The 14,325-nt window shown below is 39.8% G+C and overlaps 1 protein-coding gene across 7 annotated transcripts in view; it reads left to right on the top strand.

The window, feature by feature from the left end:
* Positions 1–14,325, top strand: part of kif21a (kinesin family member 21A) — a 57,759-nt gene that overhangs the window by 37,747 nt on the left and 5,687 nt on the right. For 2 of the 7 annotated variants that reach the window (XM_044192416.1, XM_044192419.1), the window contains 16 exons: positions 11–210; positions 761–868; positions 987–1,055; positions 1,169–1,314; positions 2,631–2,775; positions 3,724–3,918; positions 4,261–4,362; positions 4,733–4,898; positions 5,554–5,574; positions 6,320–6,377; positions 7,413–7,467; positions 7,564–7,766; positions 8,392–8,517; positions 12,175–12,252; positions 13,203–13,339; positions 13,895–14,069. In XM_044192416.1, the coding sequence (XP_044048351.1) occupies positions 11–210; positions 761–868; positions 987–1,055; positions 1,169–1,314; positions 2,631–2,775; positions 3,724–3,918; positions 4,261–4,362; positions 4,733–4,898; positions 5,554–5,574; positions 6,320–6,377; positions 7,413–7,467; positions 7,564–7,766; positions 8,392–8,517; positions 12,175–12,252; positions 13,203–13,339; positions 13,895–14,069 (1,984 nt within the window). The remainder of the gene's footprint in view (positions 1–10; positions 211–760; positions 869–986; positions 1,056–1,168; positions 1,315–2,630; positions 2,776–3,723; positions 3,919–4,260; positions 4,363–4,732; positions 4,899–5,553; positions 5,575–6,319; positions 6,378–7,412; positions 7,468–7,563; positions 7,767–8,391; positions 8,518–12,174; positions 12,253–13,202; positions 13,340–13,894; positions 14,070–14,325) is intronic. The other 5 variants (XM_044192417.1, XM_044192418.1, XM_044192421.1 and 2 more) reach the window with 5 other exon arrangements.

Here is a 14,325-nt window from a genome sequence, read left to right as displayed (position 1 = left end):
ATACTTTCAGCATCAGTAGAAAGCGGCACAGAGGACAAGGCTCGCAAGATCAAGGCTGAATATGAGAAGAAGCTGAGCGTCATGAACAAGGAGCTTCAGAAGCTCCACTCGGCTCAGAAGGAGCACGCCCGCCTCTTGAAGAACCAGTCACAGTACGAGAAACAGCTGAAGAAGCTTCAGATGGATGTGGCAGAAATGAAGAAGACGAAGGTATGATTGGTTACAGTCGTTGAGATCTCTGACTGCTGTGTCATCTTTTGATAATAATTTTTCCTATTTTACCCATTGTGTATTTTTTTCCAGAGTTAAGTATGTTTGGAATGATTTGCCTCTGTTGATATTAACGTAAAATTTACCAAAAACAGTTGACACAGGGTGGCATCAGAAACACGCAGTCCCGTTGGATCAGCAGGCTTAAATAATTTACTCAATTTGCTTCTTGTCACATGTCTTTTCTGTTCTTTGTCTCTCAACTATCTTTCCTGGAAATTTCCATTTGACTATCTTTACCCCACTTTGTTTTGAAAACAGAAATGACTCAAAATGAATAAAAATGTACAGTTGGCCAGACTAGTTGCAGACAGTAGTCAACAGCAGTATTTTTAAAGGATGAAGAAAAAGTAAAGAGGGAGGATTCAAGAAATGCTCCATAAATCAGAAAGATTTCACAAATCCTGTGAGAACTTTCACAACCGAATATTGACTTACTTTCTCGATATTTGTGTATATAATATGAATATGTTTGATTCGATTGTTCCAGGTGCGTCTCATGAAGCAGATGAAGGAGCAGCAGGAGAAGAACAGGATGAATGAGTCTCGCAGAAACAGAGAAATCGCTTCCTTAAAGAAAGACCAGCGCAAGCAAGAGGTTAGTGAAAGCGATGTCCTCTTCATCTTTTGCTTTCAGTTGGCTGTAATTACACCTTAATCACTCTGTACGACAGTTTCAATATCATCATTTAACTGTTACTGTATCTGTGTTACAGCACCAACTAAAGTTACTGGAGGCCCAGAAAAGGCAGCAGGAGCTGATTCTGAGGAGAAAGACTGAGGAGGTCAGCAGCAGGAAAAAAATGTTTTTACACAGAAAACATAATGTTACAGAAATACTTGTGGTATACTTTTAGTGTTCACCTGTCCTCACTTTTCTGTTTGCAATGTGTGTCAGGTGACGGCTCTGAGGAGGCAAGCCAGGCCCACCTCAGGTAAGGTCATCAGGAAAGTCAATCTCCCAGAAGCCGTCCAGGACTCCGCCCACAGACCTCCATCTGGACGCATGTACTCCTCCGGCAACGCTGCTCCCAACGGCACTCGGTGAGTCTGTGTGTGCACAAAGTTATGTTCAGTGCACATGTCTCCAGAGATGCACATAAGGAGGGCTTCTACTTTTCCTAAACCAAAAATAGGCCAGGTTTTCTCCTTACAACATTAAAATACTGTACATGGAAGTGTTCATAAGTAAGACACATAACATCATGTTTTTTTAACAATATTTCTATGATGCTTTTCAACACATAAACATAAACACACAGATCCAACAATACAAACTATATACAGTGGCCACAAGAACTAAACATCTGACATAGATCCAAGATGTGATGTACAAAGCACATAATATACTCGAAGAGATTACTGCACACAAATATGTTGTGGAAGTATAAAAAAATACAAATATTGTATTAAAATGAATTGCAATAATGAAAATTGACTGATCTTTTGGGGTTATAAGGTGGGATTTATATATTTATTTTTTCAAAATTATATATTTTTGTAATGATTGTTTATTTTCTCTTCTTCCTCTCCAGATGTTTATTTGTTTATTTATCTATATATCAAAAATATATAATTTTGAAAAATAAATACAATGTTATAACCCCAGAAGGTCAGTGAATTTTCATTATTGCAATTCATTTTAATACAATATTTGTATTTTAACAGTATATTTTGTTCAAGTTTTAAAAGAATCATGCATTTTACATTTAAATCTGTATGTTAGATATTCCATTGGTATTAGCTCAAATTTCAGCTTATGCTATCCCACAATTGTAGGTGGTGTATTATCAATCCATCTGAGCAATATACTTTTCTGGCAGCAAATGTACGAATACAGGCTTCTTTGATGAGAGCCTTTAATATAAGGACTGGCTAAACCGAGAAGCAAAACCTGGTATTTAGTGTCAAGCTGGACATTAAAAATCAAGTTAAATTTACCAATGATTTTACCCCAGAACTCATCATTATGGATACATGTCCACATACAGTGCCTGTAACGTGACATTTGTAGCACATCCTGTCTAAACTGGGGGGTGATCTGTAAGCGATGTAGAATCCTAAACTGAGTCTCTCTGAGTCTATTACATATGGAAATTTCCCTCACATATTGCCATATTTCTTCCCATGTTGTTTCATCTATTGTAAGATTGAAGTCATTATTCCATGTGTATCATAGATATTCTGAGCTCATGTTACTAGTAGAGTTCAGCATGCCCCTAACCGAGAACTGATTTCTTGCCTCTACCACAGACTCCTGGTTAACCAGCTCTGGAACATGTTTGAGCTCATTTACATCATCCCTGAATGTACTTAAAAGAATCAGTCAGTCACATTATTGACTGTTGCTGTGTATGCAGGTCTTCCTACAGGCGCACAGTAGGTGTTTACTCCACCAGAGTCGCACGCAATAAATGGCAGTCTCTGGAGCGACGGATCTCTGACGTCATCATGCAGAGGATGACCATCTCCAACATGGAGGCTGACATGAACCGCCTCCTCAAGGTAAACCTTCAGCAGTACGCTGTTATCTTGGTGTTACTGCAAGATGTCTTAATCTGTTAATTACAGAACTAAAGAAAGATAATGACCAGAATGTTATCAGCGTGAAACCTTAGACCAGCAAGAAATACCTGTAAAGGGGTGATACCCCTGCCATCCGCAACATCAGTACCTTCAAGTGCCCTCAAGCAAGGCACTTAACGGTCAGCCTGCTCCGGTGCAGCTTCTCGTTGGTGGAAACAGTGAAAAGCATGTCCTTGGCCAGTCTGAGGTTGTAATAAATGTGACTCTACTGTACATATGACACTTGTATTACCAAAAGGACATACAAAGTGCAAAACCTCATCCTGCACACAACCACAATATACTTTTCAAATAGCAATACACAAATTCAACACATTAATATTAGGTATTCTGCTGTTAACATTTGATTTGGTTTTTTTCTGTTAAGCATTTACAGTCAAATGCCCAAATATAAGTATACACGTGTATGCTTCAGTTGTCAGTAATTTTCCACTAAATTATCTGCTGACTCAAAATGGTCTGGCATTAGAGAAGCATGAGAAACGTCTAGCAGATGCCTGTGAGGGGGCTGTTGACATGTCTTCGTGTCATATTTCCAGCCTATGCTGTTTAGCCAGTGAGAACTGAGGGGTTGTTTTGGGAAAATGGTGTCAAATCCTGAGCTTAGAGGAGGATTTAATGCCACGTCATCTTGTTGTTGCACGATTAATCATCATCAGTGGGCAACAAAAACTGGCATAACTTTAGGTTGAGGGAATCTGTTACTTCCTGTTTTCCTTTTTTAAAATAAACTCAAGACCTTGGCTTTTTCCCTTTCCTGTACTTCTGCAGTGTTTACCATGTACACATTTAGAAATAACTCCATGGACCGAAATCTGTTTAAAGTTCTGTCGATTTTCTTTCAAGTCAATGTGTTTGTGCTCATAGCAACGAGAGGAGCTGACCAAGCGTAAAGAGAAGGTCATCAGGAAGAGGGACCGGCTGGTCAGGGAGGGGCCAGAGGCAGAGAAGGCAGTGCTTCCCCTTAACGAGGAAGTGGATGCGTTGACGGCCAACATTGACTACATTAACGACAGCATTGCAGACTGTCAGGCTAACATCATGCAGATGGAGGAAACCAAGGTGAGACAGGCTGAGAACTTTGAGAACTGGCAGCGTAAAAGTTATTAAACAATATGTTTGACAATAAATTTAGCTGGCTGGTTAAATAGATGGATTCAGTAAAATAGATGGAGGACATGAATGAGCTTTATCTCATTACCAACTACTTTTGAACCTTGAACATCTTAACTGGGGTTTCTAATTGGCAAAACGTTTATGTGATGAAAGGTGTCCTTAGAAGTTATTCACTGAGAAATAGAGAGTTTCAGAGAATTTAGCTCTCCACAAAAATCCTTTTATGTCTTTTTTTTAAATTTTATTTTTTTAGTTGAAGTTGTATGAATTCACAATGTTTTTTTCCAGGAGGAAGGCGACACAGTGGACATCTCTGCTGTTGTTGGTTCCTGTACGCTGACAGAAGCTCGTTTTCTGTTGGATCACTTCATGTCAATGGCTATCAACAAGGTACCAGCCCTAATAATAGTGCTCATCAGGAAAAATCACCACTGTCTGTGCTTATAGTGGCTTTACAATATGAATAAGAAAGACAAGGTTTCATATCAACACCTCACACTGCCTGATCCCTGATTAAATGTCCAGTCTTGGTACATTTTTTCCAGTACAATTCATTTTAGATCATGAAGAAGAAAGTGAAGTGGGTTTTTTGTGTGTTTGAAATATTGTTATTACAGCAAAAGTTCAGAAAAATGCATCAGCTACAGATACATGGCTATATATTTACACATGCAGTTATTTCACCATATGGCAAGAAGTGGGTGTAAATTTGAGACGGACAGTGAATAACACTATAAACATTGTGCTCTGGCCGCTTCAGGGTCTCCAGGCAGCCCAGAAGGAGTCTCAGGTGAAGGTGATGGAGGGCAGGCTGAAGCAGACGGAAATCACCAGCGCCACACAGAACCAGCTGCTATTTCACATGCTGAAGGAGAAGGCCGAGTTCAACCCGGAGCTGGACGCACTGCTAGGGAACGCACTGCAAGGTAACAACAGAGTTCTGTTTCGGTTGAGCTAGAAGTGGAGATGAGGACCCAAAACATGGACCAGACCCCTAGTTTAACCCAGCACGCCTCCTGGAAGTGTCATTAATACCATGTCAAGTAAAACTGGGATTCAGATTTTATTCTGGTATGATGATGATGTTTCTCTTCCACGAGTCAATTCTCTTAAAAAATGTAAATTTGCCAATATTTCCACGCATCTGTTACAAAGCATTTGGCCTTTCAGGAAGTGGACGGGGTTAGTGGTCACTTGCACGATGGGGCCTATTGACATGCTCTTGCCTGTTGCCTTCTGCTGAATAGAAGCTGGCCTAAATATTATACAACTGATACATAATTTCACTGTTAGTCTGGTACAAAGATCACATTACTATAATCCAAATTCCTAAAAATGTTTAGAGTTGATTTTACAGTAATTTTACAACAAAATATCAAACTTTTTGTGTGTTTTTAAATGTATTTTTGCCAGCCTCTGTTCAGTAGGACGCTCTGTTTACAGTAGCTGCACTTTATTTTCTTTTGTTTTTTATTTTTTTTTTTTTTTTTTAGAATTTCGGGGGACTGTGTTTTGATTTGTGCATTGCCTTTTTTCTGTTCCCCCATGTTTTGTTTTTTTTGTTTTCTTATGTTTTTACAGAGCTAGGTAACATGCCGGCTGGTAAGTGAAACCATATTAGACCCTTATCTGTGCTACGAATGCATGGTTCCTTCCCTTTGCACTTTGAAAACTAACTAAACATAACATGAACAGGTGCATGAGGTGCAATGCAACCAGGCTTCCCTCCATCTGTCTGCTGACCTCTCCCTTCCCTTCCCCTCATCTGGATACACTCTACCCCCTCCTAGCTCACCATGTGCTACAGCCTCCATGCTTTAGCACCCTGCTAACCCGAGACCCTTTCACAGGAACCATACAACATGGATGTTTTAGCTTTGTCGGACCCTGTAGTTCAGCTGACCCAGCAACAAGGAACAGGACTAATGATTCTTCACACTCCTCAAACTTGTTGTCTCATATCGGGTCTTTTACCTTTGCCCCAACTCGCCCACACGTCTCTCTTTATAACCCTCCCCACCTGACTGCTCTCTGACCTCTCACATTTTTTGATCCACCTGATCCCATTGAGCTCAGTGAGGACCAAGTTTCTGTTGGTTGATAAAACAGCATGGCGCTGCGCTGACATCGCCCTCATCTGCTTCACTTGTTCATCTTTTCTACATCCATTTTGCGCAGCTATTTAAGACAAGTGCTTGAAGTGAAAGTGAGCAAAAGGATAAATGATTTAGTCTTAAGCAAGGTGTACTTGCTAAGAACCATTTTTAGAAAGTCCTAAACAGTCATCTCAGTCGACCAAGAGGGTTTTCTCTCAACTCTAATATTATTCATTGATCTCATTTGACAGAAAATGGGGATGATAGCAGCAGTGATGAGTCTGCCCAGAGCCCTTCTGCAGAGGGAAAGTAAGTTTATTTTATGTTTTGTTGTGTTGTGGTATACATGCAGGCCCCCATGGGGGGGTGGCATAGAGCCACCACAGGGGGGCGTGGGTGATCAGTGGAAAAATATGGAGTGGAACTAAGTTGAATGAACATGATTTATGTAGGGAAATAAAAAAAAAAACAAGTGTTTGCTGATACTATCGTGCTGACCTGAATCATTTCTTTTATTTCAATCGACTTCAACTTGGCTCCTTTTGTATTTGTTGCTCCCCTAATATTGTTAGTGATTGATTAGAATCCAACCCGTTTACGTGTGGTGGGGGGGCATGAACTTTTTTCAGCTTCTGAAGGGTGGCATGACAGAAAAAGTTTGAGAACTAGCGGTCGACATGATATGGGTTTTTGTTAGTGGCTAATGCTGATATTTAGAGAGCATGGAGGCTGATGGCCGATATCAAAACAAATGTAGTCGTGTATAATCCCATTATTCCATGCACATAACAATCTAATATACATGGTTATCTTAGCCAGTAACATGTTGTTTTAAATGGAATTTTTATTAATTAATGAAATCGAAAAATACATTGGGTCATGCTGTAGATTTCAGAACGTGACAGGTATTTAAGGGAGAGCGGGATACAGTATGTTAGAAGCAACGTCATTCAACTTCATTATTCTGTACATTGTAACATAATATATATTTAACTCTAGCCAGTAACGGTTTTAGATTAGATTTGCTGTCATTTAGGATGGAGAAACGTGTTAACATTTTAGAAAACAAGCTAGGAAAACGTTTACAGCAGGATGCATGAGAGTTATAGTACAGCGCTCAAAACTAACTTTTTCACCACCTTCCAAAAAATCACAAGGGCGAGTGCTAACATCGTTCCACAGCAGCCACACTGACGAGGCTGCCTGCAGACATCTGCAGACACTTTCTGTTTATCCGCCTCTTTTTGTTATATGCACTATGTGATTTGTTTTTTTTTTGTGTGTTTTTACAAAAGGCCATATGTTTATTAATACTCACATATAAAACTCATGTATTCCTTCTAGCACCTTGGCATCAGATCTCATGAAACTCTGTGGAGACACCAAAACAAGAAATAAGGTATTACAGTGTTTGTGTTTATGCCTCATTCTCTGCATACACTAGTATTTCCCCGATTACTTCCTGTCTTAATTTTCACTTATCTGTGCCATACAGGCTCGTAGGAGGACCACCACTCAGATGGAGTTGCTGTACGCAAACAGTGACTCCGCCCCTGACGCACCCACCGCAGACTTCTCCAGTCCGATGCTGCCGTTAGCTGAAACACCAGACGGGGGAGGAGAGGTGGACTCGTCAGGCTCATCAGTCAGGGACTATACAGCTCTCTCCCCCGGCTTTTCCTCTAAAATGGGCAGCATGTAAGTCCAGGCCCGGCACTCTTTTGCTAACACAATGATTACTACTTCCTTCCTGCATGTTTGATGTTGCTGCTACATCCTCTGCTTTATTTATTTATTTTGTCTCACATTAATTATGAGCATCCTTGTACCTTTCTCCAACTGATGAGTCCTTTTTAAGTAAAAGCATGTAGAGAGGAGCTATTATTAACATTTGTGTGGCTTATTTATTACTGTCCCCTGCACAAAGTACCTTTCTAATTCCTCATTACAGCTTAGTTGCACACTGAAAGCAAAAATACTAACCAGACCACTTTAACTGGCCTTTTGAAAGGCCATGCTTCAAACCTAAGTGCACATTGACTTGTATATGAAAAAGAGCCTTGCTAACTGTGATCCATCAGCAAAGTAATATAATTATATTTTAGTGTAGCACAAAATCTATAGTGTCCTCAGTAAAACATGAGCTTGGCGAAGAACCACCACTGTTTTGGGACTTTAAATATCAGGTAACTGTGTTTCTATGTGTACTGCATGCTCATCTCTTCGTTGTTGCCATTATTTTATGTCGTTTTCACATCCTTCTGTTGTTTTATTATTATTCTTTGTTTTGTTTGTGGATAACTGTATGAAACTGAACGATCAGTTCTGGCTCCAGAACTTCGTCAGGGGTGGAAAAGCGAGCTCCGGAGCCTTCCCCGCTCTCTCGCAGGAAGACCTACGACAAGGCACAAGCAGCTGCCGACAGGGCAAAGGTCAAGGAGATTAAACAGTAAGAGCTTGTTGCCCACATTGTGGCTGCAAAGCCAAAAAAAATTAAAGTAACTTCACTTCAACTCTACTAATATTCCTTCTCTCGGTTTCCTGCTTTAGAGAAGCATGTGGTCTCTAAATCAACTAAATCAAAAATACTCCGTGCCTGGTGTGATTACCCTTTGACCTGCCAAGTTCTATGCTGAATTTAAAGTCACATTGTTCTTACCTAGCTCTCTTTATTGAGCCATAACGGGGATGTTTTCTTTTTCACTCCTAGTGGTTTTGACTCAAATTCAGCGTTCAACTTGCTAATCAATCCCTCCCTGTCGCTGATCTACTCATGATACGCATTTTACTTTACTAATTGAGGAAAAAAATGTGCTGAGTGAACTGTTATAAAATTGGCTTTGTGTCTGCTGAAAAATTATAATATGATGTCAACTTGTATTGACATGTTAAAAAACGTTTCTAGTCCCTGACGTCCTGTCTCAAAATATATAGTACTGGAATACAGTAGATTACTTTATACAGCTGATAACTGAATCTTATGTTAGTGTTAATGATACTGTTGAGAACAGTTACTTAGATAAGTCTTAATATTTGAGTTTTAAAGCTTTTGTTGGCATGACGTGCACACGTTTACCTCGGTGCACATCAGCTCTTTGCCAACTTGAAACATTTACATTCACTCTGCACTCCAACACGCATGGTCAGTGTGTGAGTGCATGGGGTCGATATATATTGGTGCATTCATGTCATATAGCAAAGCCAGTAGATGCCAGTTTCTTAACAGAGAAAAAAAAAAACAGTTAATCTTGGTACTTGGAAACTCAGATTGTCTGACTTCATGCCTCCAGAGGTCTCCGTCATGGTGTAGAATGTGATTTATTCATTTGCATACAACAAGCAAAATAAATAATTTGTATTAAATAGCATGTTGTGATTGCACAGACACAGAGGATAAACCTTTTATTCCTTTTTAAAAGAGGTTTTTCCAAATATTTTTTTTATTTTACCCTTTGCTGAGAGCAGATGGAGTCACACAGGAAAGCAGGGACGCTACAATTACATGGTATTTGTTTGACCGCTAGGCTACCAGGACACCCCAGAGGAACTTTATGGAACCTGTTAGGCTACAACATAGCATTTACTCTGCTACCACGCTCAGGCTAGACATGACATTTTTTGAAGGATAAGAATCTAAGTACAGTTTTTTTCAGGTGTGAATGCATTACAGCCTCACGCTAGCTTTGCTTTAGTTAGATTTAAGCTGCTGATAGAAGATACTTTGATATAAGGTGCAATGTGCTGGTATTATTTTCGTCTTAATATTAATTTCATACCATAAATTGTGTTTGCTCCAGATTTTTTTTCTCTGGTTACAGTGAAAAGACTCAAACAAATGCTGTAGCTTGATGATATTAAAGGAGGGTCGAGGGTTTGAGGACAGAGTGTGTTGTGTGTTGGACAGATTGTAAAGCCTTATGATTTGTGATTTTGGGCTATATAACTAAAGTTGACTTGAATTGACTTAATGCTTTTCATATGTTAGGCTTTTAGATTAAAAAAAAAAGACATTTTAAATTAACTACTGTAAAATGTACAAAGAAATGGTTTTGTGGAGCTCTGGTGAGCACAGGAACTTTCACGACTGCACCATATTTTGACAGAATGATCCTGGCCTGAAACATCCATAGATTGATAAACCTAGTAAACCACATTGAACAGGAAACCTCAGTAATGCCTTCTTTATTGCGTCAGATGACACTTTTCCTGTCAAGCTGACAGTTGCTGCCATATGACATGAATGCAGCAAATGTGTCTCCCTTCTGTCCTCATGCAGTCCTCCCACACTCCTGCCAGTAGTGTGTAAACAGCTTAGCACACACTTTAATTATGCTGCAGCTTAATTAGCAGCCCCACTGTCTTCCTTCACAGCCCAGTCATCAGGAGCCTGAAGAGCAGCCCACCACTTCCCCTCTCCCCTACCGCTCGTCCCAGTAACCACATCGCCGTGTTTAGCCGTATGACAGGGTATCTGGGGCGTACTGCAAACGTCCTGCAGGATAAGTGAGAAACAGAGATAAGTAAAATTGACAGAATCCTGCCAGAGAGTCAGATTAGAGTCGGGGAAAGATGTTAAGAATGAGCAGGAGCATTGCCCTCCAAAATCTGTCAGTTTGTTAAATGAGCAGAACCAATGCCTAATTTCCCAAGTTACAGTAGATACCTCCTGTTCATGTAGACATGAGGCATACATGTAGATCTGTAGCAGTACGTACGCATTTTGACTTTGGAGTGTAATATTGCAGCGTTATAATAAAAACTTATAGCTTTCTTGAGGTAGTCATTTAGTTTTAGAAATCTAAAGTGCACATTGTGTCAGCACAAAATGGACCCTACAAGTGTAATAAAACCATTCGAGACCATACTAGTGGTATTGGTATTGTTTTGCCCTTTAAATGCACATTACTACTGATCAATTTGCAATGCATACTGTATGATTGAAGATTTGTTTTCCACCTTCCATGTAGCCATAATGTTCCTTTCATTTCAGTTGTTTTGAATAGAATGGAAAATCTATTTAAACAGACTTAAGACTTGCTGGTGACAGGTAATCTATCATAGTAAACGTCTTGTTTTCTTCATACATACAGTAGTAATGCAATTCTGAGCAGGGACTGTGGTCCTTATTGGTGCATTGAAGCATTTTTAAAGTCAGCTGCCAGAAGGCATTTTTAATCCAAGAAACTGCTAACTTCAAATTGTCCTTCTCATTTTATTTGCTTACTGCTTGCCTGCTGGATCTGATTTCATGATAAAACACCAGCTTCTAAATGCAATGTTTCTTTGCAGGCAGCCCACAAATCCAGAATGTAGGAGCTTCATGAAATGCATCAAGGAAGTGTTTTCAAAATAAGATGATCTCTACTTGCAAATCCGTTACGGTGGCTGTGTCCGAAATCACTCCCCTGTTCACTCAATCACTATTCTCTGCATAACACTAAATAGTTGACTAGTTGGTAGTACATTGAGATTTCGGACACGCTGTCACAGAGACGTACAGTATTGCATAACTGTAATTTACATTTCTATCAAATTCAAAGCATTGCATTGTGGGATTTCTAGCAAAACGTATATATGCCATGGACGCTATTTTCATCTAATTGTGAGAATTTTTGAGGTGCATGTATTCTAAACTTAGAGTTCGGACGCTCAGATAAAATAACAGACAGTAAAAACAGCGGAACACCAGATTGCAAATAGCACTTTAAAAATCGTAACTAAATGTGATGGAACAAATTTTTAGCTGAGTTTCAACTTTCAGCGTGATGATTTTCAAACTGTACTGTTATGACCTGAAAGCAATGGAAGGTAAAGAATATTTGTAGCTAAGGCATGCTAAACCACTGGTATGGTCCATTATGCTCATTATATATAAGGAGTTACATTTAGTCAGACTAAAGTTACATTATTGTTGTGTTTTTAAAAGACTTTCTCATTCATGAGAACATAGTTTCACTCTAGAATTAGCTCTTTTTGAAGTTAAGTTGTACCAATAAGGAATGATTAATGAAAAAATGAAGGAACTTGATAAGAATAGAAAGTAATTATTGTTTAAATCAGTAGTTAATCGGGTCTCAGGAATATCTGATACTCTATTCCCCTCCAGGATGGATGGATGCCTCCACCTGTCCAACAACTGCATCCTGCGTTCTGTTTCCCCTCTTCTCTTCTCCGATCCACCCAAGTACAACTTTTTGTTTTTTCATTTGTCATATGGTTCTCTATAATTTCACCTTTGGTGTACAGGGTGAAGGTGAATCTGAAACAGAGGTGGTATGGAGTCTATCCTTTTCTCATCATCTCAAGACTTTGAGTGTGATTGAGGTTTCATCCCACACTGCTGTGGTGTCCTTGCGCAAAAACACTAGATTAACCAGATATTAACGGTTAATGTGATTTAAAAACAATGAATGGATATCCTTTCTGGGATCAATAGATAATTACAATAAACCCAAACAGTTAGCTTATTACTGCTATTGATTCTGAACCCTCAATAATACTCCTTCGGTCAGCCTTTTTTTTCTGCACACAACAGGCCTTTTAAAGCTCATTCATTCACAACTCGTGAATATCGACGTCTGGATCTGTGGTACACCATCAGCTCATCCTGCTGCTCCGCTGATACTGATAGCCACGACTGTTAGAGAGTAGTGATTAGTAGTGATACAATTACACTATCAGATGCCAATTTGTCAACGCGGCCAGCCAAATTAGTGATCAATCTGGGTTTCTGTGATGCTGTTGGACTTGTGGTCCCTGTAGATCTGACACCACTGGTTTCCAATGATTGTCTGTCTTTGTCTCCTTGGGTATTTTTTATCTATTATGGACTGGAAAAGAGAAGCTCCTGAAGGTGCAGGGGTATTTTTTGATTCTTGGCTTTTCTTTTCTTCAACACAATAACAGTGACTCTGTTCACAGCTGTCTCCTCTTTTTTTTTTTTTCTCTTTGGACTGTTACTGTCATCTCTTTCTATTTTTGGTTTGCAGCACTGTGCTAATCAGCCATGGGAGCTGCATGCTGTGCATGACTCTGGTTGTATGGGTGTGATTTAGATCTGTGCTGGGCTCAGATAATAAGACAGTGTTATGTCCGTGCTGCACCTATTGATAGTGATATGTGTGTGTTTTCCAGGGGCATCATTAACCCGGTGCCAGCCACTAAGAGCAGTCGGTCAGCGACATTACAGTGCGTCCACGTGGCAGAGGGACACAGTAAAGCTGTTCTTTGTGTCGACTGCACTGATGACCTTCTCTTCACCGGATCCAAAGGTTAATACCCACAATCCTCCCTCCCTCCATCCTCCCTTCTCCTCTTCACTCTAATTCCTCTCTGTTTCAGTATTTCTCACGTCTGCTTATTACGGCGCTGGTAATTTATTACACTTTGACATGCTGTTATATAACAGCAAATAAAACCTGACAGGGATTAAGATTGTCATGTGCACAGTATGTGGATAAAGGAGGTGATGAAATAAAATGACATTGTACACTAATTTACAAACTTATGGTGAAGGAGCTTTTTATTATAATAAAGGGAGGTAAATATATCTGCAACCAACCAGATTGAAGCGCTCATTTATCCCCATCGAGCTTCTTATTTTTGTCAGATTAAGTAACTGCTCTTTCCAACTTCTGTATTTATTTTGATATAATTGAGAACAGGTTTTGTGTTATATGCCTCGCTGCAAGATACATTTCCTATCAGTCTTGATCTTGAGCTGTACTCTGTTGCTCCAGTACTAACATCCCCTTCTCAGCATGCTCCCTGTATTTCTAATAATGTATTAAATGGTGATGGAGCTGACAGACTGTGTCCTCTTGCAGACCGGACCTGTAAGGTGTGGAATCTGGTGACGGGTCAGGAGATAATGTCCCTGGCCGGTCACCCCAACAACGTGGTGTCAGTCCGCTACTGCTCCAGTTTGGTCTTCACTGTCTCCACCTCCTCCATCAAAGTCTGGGACATCCGGGACTCTGCCAAGTGCATCCGAACACTAACGTGAGTGTGACCGTCTCATCGGGTTTTAGGATGCTGTCTGAAGAGCCTGTTTGTTTTGGCTTGACAGAAGGAGCTTTATCTGTTGAAATTGAAATTAAACACACCTATAAATTGAAGGAATACACTTTTTTTCTTTATGCATTCTCCACTAACTGTACATGTGGTAGAACTTGTGTTTGACATCATGGATTATGCATTCCTGTTTTTTTTAGGCCCTGAATGACCTTAAAGGTACCTAATTCCTAAATGTAAATTT

The sequence above is a fragment of the Siniperca chuatsi genome, linkage group LG4, assembly GCF_020085105.1.
Source record: "Siniperca chuatsi isolate FFG_IHB_CAS linkage group LG4, ASM2008510v1, whole genome shotgun sequence".
Taxonomy (NCBI): domain Eukaryota; kingdom Metazoa; phylum Chordata; class Actinopteri; order Centrarchiformes; family Sinipercidae; genus Siniperca; species Siniperca chuatsi.
The sequence above is the reverse complement of the archived record's forward strand: the minus strand, read 5'-3'. Positions and strand labels throughout refer to the sequence as shown.